The 18,822-nt window shown below is 42.0% G+C and overlaps 1 protein-coding gene across 5 annotated transcripts in view; it reads left to right on the plus strand.

Annotated features, from left to right (window-relative positions):
• Positions 1-17,123, plus strand: part of LOC127064317 (fibroblast growth factor 17-like) — a 97,319-nt gene extending 80,196 nt beyond the window's left edge. For 3 of the 5 annotated variants that reach the window (XM_050995252.1, XM_050995254.1, XM_050995251.1), the window contains 4 exons: positions 4,099-4,144; positions 6,238-6,370; positions 12,515-12,621; positions 12,895-17,123. In XM_050995252.1, the coding sequence (XP_050851209.1) occupies positions 4,099-4,144; positions 6,238-6,370; positions 12,515-12,621; positions 12,895-13,431 (823 nt within the window). In that variant the 3' untranslated portion in view covers positions 13,432-17,123. Of the gene's footprint in view, positions 1-172; positions 1,371-1,961; positions 3,041-3,605; positions 3,824-4,098; positions 4,145-6,237; positions 6,371-12,514; positions 12,622-12,894 lie in introns of those variants that run through there. The other 2 variants (XM_050995250.1, XM_050995253.1) reach the window with 2 other exon arrangements.
• Positions 17,124-18,822: the final 1,699 nt, after the last annotated feature.

The raw sequence follows: 18,822 nt of genomic DNA on the forward strand, positions 1-18,822 counted from the left end.
CCTATTTAAGGAAACATTTGGGGCTTTCTATTGTCGAAGGGACTCGCCAGGTGACTCTTTTTCGGCTCGTGCTCCTTTCAAAGGCACTAAATTTCGTGGTTTCTCTTTCTTTCTTTCTCTTTTTCTCTCTCCCTCTTCCTTTCTCTCTTTCTCTTTCTCTTTCTTACTCTCTTTTTGAATAGAGACGTCCACGCTTTTTTACCGGGCCCGAATGGAATAAATCGTTGTAACGATTTTTCATTCGTACTTTCTTCTCTCTTCGGAATGAATGCTCGATCTCTTGGAAGTCGATCATCGTAAAGAGGATAATCTTGTTGGAACCCCCACGGACGCGTTGCATCTTTGTATTTGGATAAAAATGATGAGGATTCTCGCGCGAGATTTTTTCTAATTTTATTCACGAGACCCATCGAAGTTTAAAAGAGAGTTCGTCAAGTTTTGATCGTCGGTCATCCGTCAGCGGTAATAAAATCGATCGTTTCGCGTTACTCGAACTCGAACGCGGGTGAATCGAGAACGTCGACGAGGATGAAGAAATATATAAGAAGAATAAAGAGAGAAGTAGAAAGATCGAGGAGAGGAAGAGATGAACATGGTGGCGTCTAGGCGACACGAGGACGGCCGGTGGTGTCCAGCTGAGAGCCATCGCCGGCGGCGGCTCGGTAGCCGCGTTTTTCATCGGCGTGTCGGGCTCTATTCAAGTGTTGGCAGTTTTTCACGCGGCGGGCAACGAATATCCTCCCCACTAAAATCCCCCTTTTCGAACGTAGTCCCCACGTGGCCGAGGAGGAGGATGTCACGCCGGTTCGTCGTAGTTCGTCCTCGCTCGCATTCACCGTGCTGATCTCACTCGTGCCGGTGACCACAGAATTTCTTCTCTTCTTTCCTAAGTTTACGAAAGTGATAGGAAACGTCGTTGAACGACGAGTGGTATCGATCGTTATCAACGTATATAAAGTGACAACTACATCATTTACGATTTGGACTAATCGAATCGATAATATTTCGAAGGGATCGGATCAACAAATTTTTCGCAATCAAATATCGATTAGTTATAGTGAATCCGATTAGTTTCAGTGACGTAATTCATTCGCAGGATTACGGTGACGCGTGCTGTTCTGCTCATATATATCTATATCTATATATATACGCATCTCTTAACAAAGATCAACGAATCGTCTCTTGAAGCGTTTAAAGCTTCGCGCGCTGTTTCAAGAGCGATGTTTTGTACCATCGAACGTCGCTACCCTCTTGTCCGACAAGAGACGCGCGATTACGTATAGTAGAGTTTATCGATTCGATGCGGAATAATGGGAGGGAGATGACGCCACGACGTGGAGATACGCAGCTATGTTTCTGGAGATCATACGGTGAGTTGGATTCGAAACGAGATCTATGTATTAATCGATCAAAGAAAAAGAAACGGAATGGAAAGATAGAAAAACGAAAGGAAGAAATAAGTCGACGGAAGTTGACAAAGTAAGCGAGGATTCTTCGAGGATGTTTCGTAAGACGTTTCAAGAGGACGACAAAAGTTCGTCTCATTGAGATTCCATAAGAGCTCGGAATTCTTCAACTCTGCCACGTGCTCGAAGGCGCGAAGCTCTGTCGCGAAAAGTTGCTGTGATGCGCCAGTCAAAGAGTCACCTCCTCTCTCGGCCTCGAATCCATCTCCTCCTCTTCCTCCTTCACCACCTTCTTTCGAAGCTAGCTACGTAGATACTAGAAATACTGGAAATACTGGATTTTTCTTAGCCTCCCTCTCGAAGAGCTTCTTCTCTCATTTTTCTTCATTTTTCTCTCTTTTTTTCTCTTTTTTTTCTTTCTTTCTTTCTTTCTCTCCCTCCCCCTATTTTTCTACATCACTTTCTCACTTTCACGAACCTCTCGAAAATAGAATAGAGAAAAGTGATATATACATATACTCTCGTAATTGTATATATATAATTTATCTTTAACATTTTCCTTTTCTTATTTGTTGCGTAATGAACAAAAGAGAAAGAAGGAGAGTAACACGTTCGATACATACAATGTTTCTCTCTTTATTTTCCTCTCTTTTCCTCTCTTTCTCATATAGTACTTCGAGGCCGAGTAACGAGACGACGCGACTCGACGAAGGTTGTCAGCGGGACATCAAGCGTTGTGACTAATTTTGCAATTATGTAAAAGCCTGCGAGTCTCGAGCCTGCACGCCGAGGAATACTCGTACACCTTGGGTCTGGAACTTGACAGCCGGTCGACCGGCATGCGTTCTCGCGAAAAATCGATGTTCCGATCGGATCGCTGAGATAAGGAGAATAAGGCGCAACCCGATTTCGAGCGACAAGATCGAGTACATCCCTCTTTCTTTCTCTCTCTGTCTCTGTCTCTCTCTTTCTCTTTCTATCTCACTCACTGCCGGTATCATCGTTATTACTGTCCTCGTTAAGGCTGCTTTTGGAATATGAAATTACCTCGTCGAGTATAGATCCTTATCTCCTCTGTCCGTTCTCATCTTTAAGAAGTAAAGGGAATAAGAAAAGAAAGAATTAACAAAAAAGAAAAAAAGAAAGAAAGAAAGAAAGAAAGTAGAAAAAGAAATAAAAAAAAAGCAGCAAAGTGACAGGTAACATAAACTTTGTGACATCTCGATAATAGGAAAAGGTCTAACGTTATGACGTTTAGCGTACTTCTAGTCGCGAGTAGCCGTCGCGTCGGTACAATTAAACCTCGGAAACTTGAGAAGACTGCGTTAGGGGAACCGCAGCGCGCATTACGCGCTCGATGCCTGTCGCGTTGGATATACTGTGATAAACGTGCGAGAAGCGAATCTCTCTTTCTCTCTCTGTCTCTCTTTCTCTTAGAGTAAAGAATCATTGGCTTTTACGATCCACATCAAACTATATCCGAAGTAGTATTCGATTACAAGAAGATTGAACGAAAGAATGAGAGAGAGAGAGAGAGAGAGAGAGGGAGAAGAGATATAATTGGTAGCCAAATCTCGTATCATAAATCTCCATCTATTATACTGTCCTTGATAATGGATAAAGTAGTAAAAGACGTAAGTAAAATGAACGTCCAGCCGTTTTTCACATAAATGAAATAAAGTGAACGTTTTAAGAGAACGTTAGACACGCCCAACGATGGTATTTCTCGTTACGCATTCAGTCAAGGTAGGCGGGATGAAGCGAAAAAAATGTACTTTTGGTCCACCCTATCCTGTCTCGAGCAAGCCAATAACGTGCTCGAGTTAAAAGAAAACGAGTAAGGAACTTGGTGGCTCCTCAACTGGCACTGATCAATTTCGTCTCCTTCCAAGCTTTTTTCCTTGCCCTCGTTGTTATATGCCGTTGGTGTTCACCTGTGTTATGTTCTGTGTAACACGAGATGCATTCACATTGCGCAACTCGTGTGGCGGCGCACCACACGAGCAGCTCACTTGCAACTGGGCTATTACTTACAAACCGTGACACGCCGTATTAATACTCTTGATTTCTAACAAGATAAGATAGTCGTGCTTTCCATTGACGCAAAAGCGTCGATTATTTCCTCGAATTTATATTTTGAATAATGTGATCACGATAGTTTAGGTAGTATGCATATATCTTGCTTTGATTATTCCAAAGTGTTCCGATCGATGGATCGATAAATCGTGGCACGCGCCACGTCAATCACGATATTTCAAAAGAACCAAGAAGGATGAAGAAGAGGTCACGAGAAGGAAGGGCTCACACCGGTTAGAGGAATATTATTATCCATCCTGCGGCGCGAGCAAGGCAGATAACATCGGCGAGTTGCATCGGCTGGTGCAACGATGCAATCTGCCAGTCGTAATTTGTCTCCGGTATTAATTATACCTACATATAATACCTACGTTTTCCCTTATCTACCACGAGCGATCCGCAGAATCTCCTACTTTCAATTTGTACGCTTGATATAATAATAACTTTTCTTTGGATGAGGACACTCGAGCGAATCGCGTTATTAACAATTATTTATTACCGAAGATATATTCGTCGATACGACGATTCACCTTCCATTTTAAAAATCATTCGTCGAAATTATACGATCGTCTGTCACGTTTATTTTCTAATCGATAAAAATTCATTTTTGTTACAGGTTACCACAGCTTGCCGTTTTAGCGAAGATTTTGTGCCTCCTGATGGTAAGTTACGTCTTTTACGTAATGCCATTCTCCTCGGGATTCGAGATTCGCGAAATGGATTTCCGATATCTTCAAATTCGAAACTTTCTAAAGATCGTGTTTTATAGTTGGAGATAATAATAGATACTTAATACCGTCGAATTTCCTCGGAATATCCTATCTCGGAAAAACTTTACGAAAGTTTTTATATTCGGTAGCTCTATTCTCTCCTGGAAAGAGATAGGCGTACCACCAATCTATACCAACCATAAGATCGAATTCGAACGGTTAGTCAGTGACACGCAAAGTTTCGCGAGAGAACTCATAGGAACGTGTCGTTCTTCGTGCTGCTTTTTGCAAGCTGGCACACTCTGTACTTCTTATCTATCTCACACAAACAATGTACTTGTGTAACATATGTATACGTATTTACGTGCAACCGACCGATAATAGTTCGTTCTCTCTACCTTCTTTCCTCTTCGGCGGCTCCCATAGTTTGTTCGATGACCGGGTCAGATCGGAGATATCCTACGTGCGAGAAAGAGAAGATGGAATTCGTGTTACGAGTAGAAGATAAAGATAGAAAGAGAGAGAGAGAGAGAGAGAGAGAGAGAGAAAGAGAACGAGAGTATCGCGTGTTGGAAGTCGTGCCAGGACTTAGTAAATCGACGATTACGTCGGCGCGCACCTTACCTGCCATAGATTAATGATCGGTGCTTCCACTCCTACGCGTTTACAACGCCGACGATTTATATCGACGGGCTCGCGCGCTCCTTGCCGCCTTTGAGCTCCCACTTTCTACGCTTCCTCGCTCTCTTATACCTTCGCTTGTACCTTTAATTTCGCGCTCTTGTGCGCGCGCCACGTTCTCATATCTTTTCGTCTTCTTTCGTGTTATTTCTTTTTGTCTCTCTCCCTTTCTCTTTCTTTCTTTCTTTCTTTCTTTCTTTGTATTTTTCTTTCTCTTCCACTCTTTCTCTCGTAATGCTCGTTGTTACGAAAGAAACGCAATGTTTCACCATTAGACGCATCGATATAACGATTGGAAAACACTTGAATCGTTCGATTCCCCTTTCGGACGACTGGATGAAGATTTACGACTCGATTTGAAACCTCCCTATAAGGATAATTCAGTGCAGGAGAGTCACGAGCCGATTTAATAGATAAACGATCGAAAGTAATGTCGAGTGCTAGCTTTACGATGTTCTGTCGGACTTTTATGTCAAGGATCTTTGAGAGTTAAATGAAATGTTAAAAAAATCCTGTTATTGTGAATATGTCATACTTATTCAGAGAATCATAGAATATCAATAAAATTTTACACGTCGGCCTTTAAGAATTCGCTGTTTGAAAGGCCGTTTCTTTTTCTTTTTTCTTTATCCTTCGTATTAAAAAGCACATCTTCTGATGCCATTAGAACCGAAACGATATAACGTTGTTTATCCGCGTTGCAACAAGCCACGAGGTACTTTCAATTTGGTTAATTAGATGAAACGAAGTGTCGTATGGCGAGTCGGTTGGCCTCGTAACATTGTTATGGCGCCAGTTTTGAAATAAACGAAAGGTGATTATCAGAAGTGCCATTAATGGACGGCTCGTGTCTGCTCGTTAACGATCCTCCCCCTCCTTTTCTTCTTTCTTGACATGGACGCTTATTTGCTCGGACTAAGCGTCTTCGAATCCGTACAAGGAACCAGAAAGACGAAGAACAGTCGACGAACGATGTCTCTCTCGGCGAAGAGATCGTATAAATGTCCGTTGTTCGTTCGCGTAAAATAAACGCGCAAGGTTCGCCAATATATTTTAACGACTTAGAACGTTTATTCTTGAAGATACTTAAGAGTTACCCAAGTTTCTTAAAATAATTTAAATGCATAAAATTATTTCCCCTTTAATTTATTTCACCAAGACAGTTTATTATATACATCGTACAGTTTCAGAAATAAACGAAACATAAGTGTACGTTAGATAATGGCGTTTATAGTTCCCGGCACGCGCTTAAAAGCAGTAAAGTATAGTTCTTGTGTTTACCGGCGTGTTGTGTCTCGGAGAGCCCTTCCACGATGGGATTATTCGCTTTCGGAAGACATAAGAGCACCCTTTTGTAATTGCAGGTGGTGATGTGCGGGGCGGTACCGGCGATGGTGCGCTCCGTGAGTCTCTACTCGACTTGCAGCAGCGGCAATGTTACCGTAATGGGCCGCTCGATCAAGGCCGTGGGACGCAGCGATGACAATGCACCCTACCGTAAGTGGAAGCTTTTCATCTTTTCAACCTTTTTCTTTCGACTAACATCTTGCTCTACGATTCCTTCGTTAATGACGGTGCAACTTAATCAACGATTGTGACGAAGAAAAAAACTTATGTTTTTTTCTTTTTCTTTTTTTTTTCTGCAATTTAACATCAACGATTCGGATCGTTGACTCTATCAAAAAATCGATAAAGTTCACGTACCAAAGGGATAAATTTAATTCGATGTTTCTAATATTCTTATAATACTAATAATAATAAATTCATCAACCTATTGTAATATTTATAGATTTCGAAGCGAGATGAAACATAGGCATGCGTGTGGTAATTGTATGATTAGTTTAATCGAACCTAATCGAAAGTTTCGAGGTACAAGAGCCAATGAGCCGCTTATCTAACGAATCGATGATTCCGTAAAAATTTCTCGAAGGGCTGACGAAGAGAGGAGTTTAAACGTCGACGACCGCCGGTATTAAAGATCTTAATTTACTGCGATTCTTATCGATTCGAGCTCGGGTCGAGGACTTATATTTTCTTCTGTCTATCTCTCTTTTTTAGCTACCAAGAAAGAGAGAACAAGAGAGAGAGAGAGAGAGAGTAGTAGCTCTCTATCCCTCTTATCCTTTATCTACCCCTTTTTCTTGTTCGTCCGAAAGCGTAGCTTTTACGAGCTAATAACCAAAGATAGTATCGAACGGAGCATGTGGTATCGATTCTCGAGATTTAAAAGAACAAATTCGAATTCTTCGAATACATCCAAAAAGATCTTTATTTCTTACGTAAAATAGTATGATAACTTACGTCGATCGAGGTAAAAAAAGGGATAATCGACGTATTTCGTCTCTCTCTCTCCGTCTCCTTTTTTTTTAAATTCGTAATTTCTTCGAAGCGATACAAGACGTCGGATAAAAAAGGAAAAGAAAAAAAAAGGAAAAATTAACGAGATAAGGATCCGCGACGATCGTCAGAGAAATCTCATCTTCGCTAATAACACCGAGAAGGGGGGAGAGCAGTCATCTTTTTGGTAGAATGGAAAAGGGCGCTGCCCTTTTCCTCTCGTGAAGAGACAGAGACGAAGAGATGGTACTCCTTAAAGAAGGGAGTTTTTAAGGACCGGAGTCGAGATGAGTAACGATGCTCCTTTTACCTCGGTCTAGTCGCTATTGTTTTCGACTAGACACTGTTTATCTCGACGTCTACTCTCTATCGTATTCGTTCTTCTTATTTTCCAAGCAGTGTTATTTATTGACTGGCATTCGAATACGCCGCTTTTCCTCTGTCGGAGTTCACCTTCGTTCGACCCATAGAATCCGTGACTCTGATCTTTCTCTTTCTCTTTCTCTCTGTCTTTTTTAAACGTGAAAGAATAGTTACCCAGATCGTTCGAGACAAAAGCATTTGGAAAAACGTATCTTTATCGCGAATTGATTACTCGTAAATGTCAAAACTTATCCTTTACGGATGACCGTCGATAGAAATAACCACGCCGTAGGATCGTTTCCCGGAATGTGTTTCTTCTCTTTTCGATCCTTTTTTCTTATTTTCTCCTTCTTCTCAAACGCTTATCGTTCTATGTGGTTTTGGTAAGAGAGACAACACGAGTTGGTCTGTTGGTTCGTTCGCAGCATCGATACAACGTTCTGTGTATCGAACGAAAATCGATTACCGTCGTTATCTTCCTGAATTCACTCACGTCGAAATACCAAGATGTCTTGTCTCTCCTTGGTCAGTATATTATGCTTGGAGAAGAGCGTTCTCGATTCCAATGCAATCTCGAGAACCGTTTCTCGGCGTGCATGTGAAAGTGAAGGAGGAGAGAAGAACGGCAGAACCGTCCGCCCTCCGCGGTCTCTGTGCTGAGAGAAAGAGAAAGAGAGAGAGAGAAAGAGAGAGAGAGAGAGAGAGAGAGAGAGAGAGAGACATATGGCAACAGAGAAAGAACTGAGAGGAGGAGAGAATAAGTTGAAGGCTTGTGTAAACAGAAGAGCCAGTTTTCGCGCCGCACGCTACGCCGCGTCTGCACCTCCCCGAGATCCATCACGTTCTTTCGTCTCCTCCTCTACCACCTACTTCTCTCCACCTTCTTTCCCGTTAAGCCTTTCTCTTTCTCTCTCTCTCTCTCTCTTTCTCTCTCACTCTCTCTGTTTCTCGCCGACAACAGCGTTACTTCTTTTACGGAACGAAATGAGAAAATCGTGACGTACCGTGGGATCCTTTCTCAATTTTGCATTCCAATTGTTTCTTCCTCTCTTTGTTGTTTTTTTCTTTTTCGTTTTTAATTTGTTTTTCTTTTATTATTATTATTATTATTTTTGTTTTATTTTACCTCATTTTATAAGACAAATCCAGTAGTAGAATTACGTGAGACGATAGAGTACACACGATAGAATGATATAGTAGCAATATAGCGTAGACGTTGATCTCCGTCATCGTAACGACATATGAGTCACCGTTCATCGCCAAGCTGGCATCAGTTTTCTCTCCGTGCTAAAGACAAGCTAGGTATCGATTTACCTTAGAAGGAACGTCGGACGAGTTCGATATAAGCTCCGGAAGAGAGCACGTCATCGGATGAATGACAGTGGTTTTATGGAAGATAAGACATTGTTCTACGTAATGTTTGGGATCGATGTCATCCACTATTTAATTCGTTCGAGTCAGTTCTTTATTATTATTTTTATTATTATTATTATTATTATTATTATTATTATTATTATTATTATTATTATTATAAAAATACATATTTTTATAAAGATCGTTTTATTTACAACAGAAACCAATGTTGTTGAGTGCCACTTATCTTTTTCTCTCTTTCCTTTTTTTCGTTATAGTTGTTGTACCGGCGAAAGCGGATGCGTGCCTGCGGTCGCTCGAGTACAGTTTCCGTGGTCGTTTACCACGACGTAAGAGTAGGTGCCGCTAGCCTTTTTTACGATCACGTTTCCACATTAATCTCAAAGGACCGTCCCAGTCACTTTTTTCTATCGCTGGTCCCTACGAAGACTTCCTCGTCGTCGTAGGAAAAAGCACGAAAAATAATTGATCTTGATTAAAAAGTTCGTCCAAAAATTTTCAAGAAAAATTAACCCGTCAAATACCTTCGTTTCGGCTTTAATCATTTCGTATTCTAATTACACGGATCGTACGAAAAGAAAAAGAAAGAAAGAAAGAAAGAAAGAAATCTGGTCCTGAACTCTAACAGATACTATCTGTTAGAAAGAGAGAGTGTGTCTATTCAACGAGTCCCGATTAAGAGAAGCTCATTCCATCGTGTGGAAGCGATAGAGCCACTAATTGGTTGTCTTCATTGTTCGAATTCGACTTACGAATCGATTCGAAGCTATTCAACGACCACCCCGAGCGATCGGATGGGCGTTCCTAAGCTATCTAGAACTGTCTCGAGAGAACGTTGGTTGGATTTACTCGAAAGAATACGAGGAAGGGAACGCATTTTCCTTTCTATAGCGTTCCTTTTTTTTTCTTGCTACGACAGCTGGTAAGATCGATTAACATACCCGTCCAAGAGGACACAGAGAAGAGAGAGAAAGAGAGAGAGAGAGAGAGAGAGAGAGAGAGAGAGAGAGAGCAGGTTTAAAGAATTTCGCGCGAGCCAGCTTTTCCGACGGGGTGTCAGGAAAAGACGGATGGATGGACGGACGGGGCTAGATAGGACTAAATACGGATCGGGAGATAGAGGAAGGAAGGATTCCAAGCGTAGACAGCACTCGTCCGACCTGGAGTTTAATTATTTTAGTCTTAGCGAGCTGTGATTAGCGCGTCAACCCGGTAAACCAGACTTCAGCTGTCGCACCTTTGATCTGAGCCGGGACGCCCCGATATTTTTCTCTCTCTCTCTCTCTATCTTTTTCTCTTCCTCTCGTACTCTTTTCTCTTACCAGTTTGTACACCGTGTAGGTATATGTACTCTGCTCCTGGTCAAGAAGGACGATGCCGTTGCACATCGACCAATCGTGCGTTTAGGTGTTAATGACAGGGTCGCTATTATACATGCGCCCTCGTAACAAGAGCTGCGGCTATACGCGTCTTTTCTTCTTTCCTTCTTCTTCTTCTTCTCCATCTTCTTCTTCTCCTTCTCCTTCTCCTTCTTCTTCTTCTTCTTCTTCTTCTTCTTCTTCTCCTCCATCGTCTCTTCTGCTTACGCGTTTGGTATACCAGCTATATCGCGTTGTATTATAGCTTTCATAACGCCGACGCCGCGAAATTGTGGCGCACCAGTGGTTCTCAATGGTACCATCGTATCTTGGAATAAGCAATCGTTTCAATCACCCCTATTATACATATTGTTCTTGGGAAAGAAACCTCTCCCATACATACATAAAACTCTGGCAAGAGTCTCTGGACGGGTTTCGAGCCTTTCTTCGACGTGGAAGGGTTGAAAGAACTCGGCCGTCGTCCTCATTCGAGGGCGCGGGTCAGTTGCGAACCTATAACCAACCGGCAAATCGGTTCCTGTATCGCGAGAAGCACGTAGAAGTAATATATGGGATCCATTCTTCTCTCCCTCTCCTCGTCTCGGTCTTTTCCTCGTATGAGAACGCTGGCCCATCCCACCGGTTATTATCGGGGGTAATCGTGCCTAAAAGCCGGTGCCCGCTTTTGATTAAAATTGCCTTTTAATTCATTTGGCAGCCTCTAATCTCCTGGCGGCTTCGATCAGAGGGCAGAAGCAGTAAGGAGACGGGGGTGGAGTTTTCGAGAGTGAATAAGAGAGAGAGAGAGAGGAAGTCTCTCGGTTCTTTTTCTCTCTTTCTTTCTTTCTTTTAGCACGACGAAGAAATTCCTCGGTCATGTTCCCCGTCGCAAAAATTCTTCTCGAAAAGTCCTCGCAATCTCTAAAAATTAAATCGAAACTCGGTAATCCTTATTTTTAGGAGTTTAATATACGAGTATCGAGGCTAACCAAACGAGGAGAAAGGATCTTTGATTTTTGGTATTTAGAAGCTCTTGGCACTCCTTCAAAGTCGATATCGAAAACCGCAGGACATACATGGAAGAATTCCAAACACTTACCGGTATTGTAATGTCTTGCGATGTAGTAGTGAACTATTTCAAGATATTGTCAATTTCGTATATGCCACGGCTTCGACTTATATACATACATAAATACATTGCCATTGCCCCGTTTTTCTAAGAGAAAATTCTCTCGGGTTAATTTAATGGATCGATCGAAAGAAACGTATTAAACTATCCGTAGGGATTAATTAACAAAAATGAACTGGTATTTAAAAATTTTTGAACGAACGTGAATAACTTTAAGAGACAATTTTACCGATGCTTCGATGCTGAGAATGTAACCGAATTTAACAAGACCTTGAACGAACGGACCACCCAACGTACACTTTCTCTCTTTCTCTCTCGTCTTCTCAGAAATAGTTATAAAGCTTGAGAAAGCTCAGGTCTTCCGGGACACCGTCGTTGCACCTGTAAAATTCCTATTCTCCTTTTTACCTCAATCGGAACAAAAGAAGGCTCTTGGTCGACGGTATATTTCGTAATAATACAAGAAAGAGACAGTGGTAGAGAAAGAAGGGTTTGGATATAGAAAAGAAAAGACTGTAGGAGAGAAAGAGTGAGAGAGGTGTACAGGGTACGAGCTGGACGTGCACTCTTCGGGGTCGAAGCACGAACGACAGGGTCCGCTAAGTGGCAAAGCACACACCGGTCGGTCTGTGCCTCCTTCATTAGCACCGACCGACCAGGCCGCCGCTTTTCTTCTTTCCATGGTGCCGAAGAGTGCCTGGAAGGAAGAAGAGGGACAGTAGGAGCGAGTGAGCTAGCGTACCTCGATGTAGGTAGTACGACTCTCGCGCCATAAACCACGGACTCTTTCTTTCTCTTTCTTTCTTTCTTTCTTTCTTTCTCTTTCTTTCATGGTCTCGCTTCTCGGAAATGTGCCAGCAGCGTGAGTGCGCGCGCGCGCACGCTTCAGCATACCGATGCCACGAAAGACATCTCGAGTCGGCCACCATCGGCGAGTTCGCTTTGTCCTCTCGTATTTGCCGCGTGTATCGTTTCGAAGGACGCACCGCAAAATCTCTTTCTGTCTCTCTCTCTCTCTCTCTCTCTCTCTTCTACGAAAGCAACGATTCTTTATTTGCCCTTTTCCACCTTCTGTTACAGAGAAGCTCACGACACAGTCCGAGGACTTCAGTAGGAAGCTGTACATCTTCGCGGAGAAGAGCCAGCGATACATTTGCTTCAACAAGCGGTGGAAACTCGTCGGCCTGGTAATTACTTGCCTCCCAATTATCGAACGTATTTCATCGCGGACTCGATCATATATTCACGTGTTCGAACAACTTTTCGCTTATCGTATACGTACAGCGAGAGAGTCGTTTTCAATGAGAACACTCGAAGGTTTTTGTTATTTCGTGAACGTAAAGATTTCAATAAGCTTGTTCTTGATATCTCTAGAACATTGGAGATACTAAAATAATCTCGTTTAAATGGTCCATCTTGTATATGCGATTCTTATTCATATTTTCCTCTTCTTGTTCCAGCCGAAGAAACAGAAGGGTCCGATGTGCCAGTTCTACGAGGTCTACAACGGTTCGTACCTGAGGTACAGGAGCGTGGCCGACAGTACGCGATACCTCGGTTTCAACAAGCTCGGCAAACCGATGAAGAATCCCCATGGTAGACAGGAATGTTTCAACTTCATCAAGTACAATCCTCATGCCGACATAAACTACCACAACAACCTGGTGAATGCGGATATGGGTGGTATGGAGCCGAGAGAACCTTACGTGGTATCGAGGAAGCCTTCACCGATGAGGGCGACGAAGAACTCGCTGATACAAGCCGACAGTAGTGGTGCGAGGCAGCAACAGCAGCAACAGCACCATCATCAGCAACAACAGCAACAACAACAGCAGCAGCAGCAGCAACAGCAACAACAGCATCCAGCGGGGCACACGACGACGCATCGTCATCGGCACTCGAATCGTTGGAAGATGCGACAGGACGAAGAGGAACACTCGGCGATGCCACGAAGACGGCACGAGAGTCGTCTACTCGTCGAGGCTAGCAAGTATTGAGCCGGAAAAGCGTTGGCTCGCCGATCAAGACTGCCTCCTTTAATCCACACATGCAAACACATAAACGAACGAACGAAACCGCGTACACGATTAATACACAAAGCCTTACACAGAAGATATCACAGGGAGACATGTACACGAAGACACGAATACAAGAAACACACACAACGATCATACACAGAAAAAACACACCGTACCTCCGTGAGAGTTACCTGATATCGATCTACCGAACGAACAACTCCATACGTCGCTTTGGCGCCTTTTTTTCATAAGATCATGTTTCGGTATGATTCTTCAGGGAAATCCGCAAACACGGAAACACCGCGACTTCGAGAAGATATATATGACTGCGCTTACCCGAGGCGCGACTTGGATCGCGCGAAGCCGCGTCTCGATTTATGTAGGTGAGAAAGAAAATATGAAATGGCAAATGATAGAGGAGAACAGAAAATATGAAAAGATAAATACGTAGGACGACTTCAACGACTCCGATCTCCAATTATTCGCGCGACTCCGAAACTCCTCTCTTGCCCCCCGACTGAACCCATTTAAGGGCAAGTAGGAGTTAACTCAGAGACGAAGCACGCGAGAAAGAGTCGATGAACTCTCGTCGCGCTTTAAATCTTCGTGGCAGTCTCGCGCGCGCGCCTCGTTTCTTCGCGCGGAGAGTTGGCACGCGCTAGCCGAAAAAAAAATCGCTATGGCGATCGTAGGTAAGCGCACGTGCGTTCGTTTCCCACCGAGCGGTCTCTTTCTCTCTCTTTCTCTCTCTCTCACTTTCTCTCTCTTTTCTCTCACTCTCTCTCTTTCTCTCTCTTTCTCTCTCTCTCTTTCTCTTTTTGAACGAAGCGACAAACGGATTCAACGGTTCTAAAACTCTTCTCCTCCGCTAAACACAGGGATTCTCAAATTAGTTTTTTATTCTAAAAATCACGATTTTTCATGTGGACAACATCGAGGGAGGCGCGATTGATTCTTTGCTCTTGACTATGAAAGTGGAGGAGAAAAGAAAAAAATGTAATAGAGATTCGCGGTTTTCCTCAGGAGGTTTTCCTCAGGCGTCGCGCGCGAACTCGCTGCTGCGCGCACACTAAGAACAATAAAGGAAGAAAGAAAGAAAAAAAAAAGCCTCATGCCGCCGCGCAAGACTCTCGCTCGCTGTGTGCTAATTTTACGGCCCGCCTAACGTAACGTAACGTAACGTAACGTAACGTAACGTAACGTAACGTAACGTGCGTGCTCTGCGTGCGTGCGTGCTCTGCCTGCCTGCATGCGTGTACGTATGATATGTGAGAATGTGTATGAATGCATGTACGCGTGTGTGTGAGTAGTAGCGTACGCGTGTGGATACGCAAGATCGATCGCTCGCGCGCGAGCCCAAAGCTTCAATGTCGCCCAAACGAGCAATAATAATAACAATAATAATAACAACAAAAAATATATATATATCTCTATATCTATATGGTGAAACAAGAAAAAAAAATAGAAAAAGGATAAAAAAAAGAAAGAAAGAAAAAGAAAAAAGAAAAAAAAAAAATTTGCACAGGACCGTGGCGCGAGCGAGAACGAGCGTATCCCTCTCTCTTTTTCTGTGTTGTTGTTGTTGTTGTTGCGTGTGTTAATGCGTGCGTGCGTACGTTGTATTTGCCTCTTTAAACGCGTGTGAGTGCGTGTAATATATTACTATATCGTTATTGAAAACTTAATCCTTAGGACGCTGTCGCATAAAACAAAAATAAAACTGTATTATTAGGTTAGATAACGCGAACACGTATGTACGCGATGGCAACGCGAAAAGCCGACCGGGGCTGACTGTTCCTGCTGCTGTTGTTTCCTTCTCCGCCCTTTAAATCTCACAATTTCTCCTATTCGACTCCCTCCGATATCCTTATTCTCTCTTTCTCTCTCCTTTCGAATCCTTAATTCAATGGGAGCAGCGACACGGTGCAGCTTCTCGCGTCAACGCCACGCGAAAGGAGCGCCTGCTCTTTTTTTTTCCCAAAAAGGAAACGCTCCCTAGGTAGCTTATTTATTGAAATCACGTTTTAGGTTACTACGAAGGCCGAATCGCCCGATCCTTCCTTCCTTCTTTCCTTTCTTCCTTTCTTCCCTCCTTCCAAAATTTTTTTTTCTTTTTTAATCTTTTCTTTCTACCCTCCATATATATATATACTCTTCTATCTCGATCGACCTCGTAACGCGTGTGTGAAAATACGCGTCGCTCTCTTTACCATTCTGACATCTGTTTTTTGTTTGTTTGTAATTATCCCTTCGTCCCTTCCTTTTTCTTCTCTTCATCCTTGTAATTTCATCCCCCTTCCTCTTTCTCTTCTCATCGTCCACCAATACATCACACACGAAATCTTATCCGATCTTCGATCGCGAAGAGATCGACGTAGTCCTCTTTTTTTTTTATTATTTTGTATAAAGAAGATGAAGAAGAAAAAAAGGATAAAAGAATGATCTGAAATCGCGGACGTTTACGCGCACGATTCGATACGCCCCCTTCTTTTTCTTTCTTGTCGTCATCGAGTAATTCATTTTTCTTTAAAATATCGTTCATACATACATATATACATACATACATCCATACACACAAACACGAATAAATTCATACATGCGTATGTACGTACTATGCGTGAAAAAAAGAAAAAAACGAATTCCAGGCCAACGATCGCGCCTTGCATTTATCGTCTCGTTCTTTAAAAAAGAAAGAAAGAAAGAAAAAAAACAAACAAACAAACAAACAAACAAGAAAATTAATAAAACGAGCAACATTCCCCTCTTATTTTTTACATACATACAAACGTCATGCAAACGTCGTTAAACGAGAATGCAATAAGATTTTCTTATACGTTTGCGGCTCGCGATTTGTAGTAACCCGAGAAATACTCGATTTGTTTTGCGTAACCTACAGCAGCGCTTTAGAAGGCCCTACAAAGTCCCACCCACAACCGCCCTCGAGAATGCTGTTTGTATGTGATGCTAATGTGAGTAGTTAAACAAATTGTGCGTAGGAACATATTATATATTATATATATATATACATATATATAAATATATATAAATATATATACATATGAAAAAAAAAGAAAAGAAATCGAAACGCCACGTACCCTTCGACAAGCCGAGGACGATCGATCGATCATTTTTTCGTACTACCACGTCGATCTAACTTTTTCTTCTCACCCTCGTGAAATTCTGATTAAGAAAATGGAGAACCGACCGGAAATAGAAATAAAAAACCGGCTCGAGTTTGCATAGAGGAGACACGCGAGTACGTATGTTTTTCTACTCTACAATCAAACATAGACATACATGAATACACAGACGTACACCCACACTCTTTCTTTCTCTTTCTATCTTTCGCGATCCCTCTTTCGTTCTTTCACACGTCTCTCGTCTCTCGTTTCTTCGTCCATCGGTGCGTGGCGAGCGCAAGCTAAGCAGAATAAAATGTTGCGCGTAAACGGAAACTAAATGCCAGCAGCTGACCATGGAGAATTATTAACGAGGAAAGAAAAGGAAAAGGAAAAAAAAAGGAAGAAAAAGAAAAAAAACGTAAAAGTCCGAACGCTTATAATTTAATAACAGACAACCTAATTGTAACGCGTAGTGTATTAATATTGTAATATGGTAATGTAAACGCCACCTCTAAAGAAGAAAAAAAAAAAGAAACACAAATTATCCTACTACTCGTTTTTGTATGTGTAAGCATAGTGTCGTCACAATCGTCACGAGGAAAAGGAAGAGACGCGTCGAGAATCGCGATTTAGAATAAGTATGATCGACGATTAGAAAGAGAGAGAAACTAGGGAGAAGCAAATGAGATTCTCGAGCGTTTCTTTTCGCAACTTTACACGAAGAAATTCATTCTCTTTTTTCTCTCTCACTCTCTCTCTCTCTCTCTTCTTTTTTTTCATACTTTCTCATCGTCATCGTCATCATAATCATAATCATAATCATCATAATCGCCATAAACGCCTCATCGTTATCGACGTTATCGACGAATAATCAGAACGACGGAAAAAAACGAACGGAGCACAAGAAATGAATCTGATTACCCTATAGATAGATAATATACATAAAATAAAATTAAAGAAGAAAGGTAAAGTATATAAATATATATTATATATATATAAATATAAATATATATATAAATATATAAATATATGGTGAAAGAGAGAGAGGAGATGTGTATTGTAAGATATTTAATACCAAGAAGACATTGTCAAAGGCAGACCAGATTGATGATCGATAACGAGGAAACGACGAATGATAATAACGATAATAATAACAATAATAATATTAATAAACGTTCTTCACGATCACGATCGTTGGCGAACCTTGCGAACGACGACGATGTATGATACTCTAAACTATAATTCGCGTGTAGCTAATATAGTGGCCCAACCGTTACCCAATAAATCGATGTGTCGATGTACCCCGGACGTGTTCTGGTCGTTAAACGCGACCGCGAAAAGAAATTGAGATTAGTGTGTTATGTGGGAGAGAAAAAAGAGGAAAAGAGGGAGAGAGATAGAGATCGAGATAGAGATAGATAGATAGGGAGGGGAGAGAGAAAGAAAGAAAGAGGGAGGAAGAGAGAGAGAGAGAGTATTTTTTGTTTTTGTAATCGTTCCGATCGAACACGAAAGCGATTAGAAACGAACCATGACACGCCCGGCAGCAATTAGCAATAATATAAACATTCCAACGTAAGAAAGAAAGAATGAAAGAAAAGAAAAAAAAGAAAAAAAAAGACGAATAAAGAAAAGAATACAACGCGCACATAAATGCGACTTCTATTAATAATGTGTGCCGTCGTACGAGAGAGAAATGGATGAAGAAGAAAAAAGCAAGAAAAAAAAAACATTGTCAAATACATGCTCATACACTGCTAATCGTCGTTCTAATAACCTATCTAAATCGTCCTCCCTCGTTCGTAATTGACGTAAAGGTGAGTAAAGACGAATCAAAAAAATATCTACATATCTATATTTTATTTAAGCGTTCCTCGAGGCAGTTGGAGAATTACAGCGGAAGTAAGGGAGAAAATGTCCCGATGCAGTTCAACGTTCTTAGGAATAAATGTAAGGAAAAAAGTAGTATAGAATCTATGGTAGAAGATGAATGAAACGGATTTAGAATGGCTCTCGATCGGGCAAAACCATTCTCTCGAAGCGAAGTTCCTTTTAAAAGCGAAAGCCAAAATCAAACATGCCGTTTCTCTTGACGTATTCGAAGGACACCGAAGGAACGGTAGTGATGGTGGCGATGATGGTATTGCGTCGTGGGTTCGTTATTTGCCAGGGATGGTCGAGAAGGTATTATTAGGGGTCCCCGCGTGCAAGTTAGGGCCGCGGGCAAAGGGCGGTAGGTACGTGTCTC

Source organism: Vespula vulgaris, chromosome 5 (genome assembly GCF_905475345.1).
Source record: "Vespula vulgaris chromosome 5, iyVesVulg1.1, whole genome shotgun sequence".
NCBI lineage: Eukaryota > Metazoa > Arthropoda > Insecta > Hymenoptera > Vespidae > Vespula > Vespula vulgaris.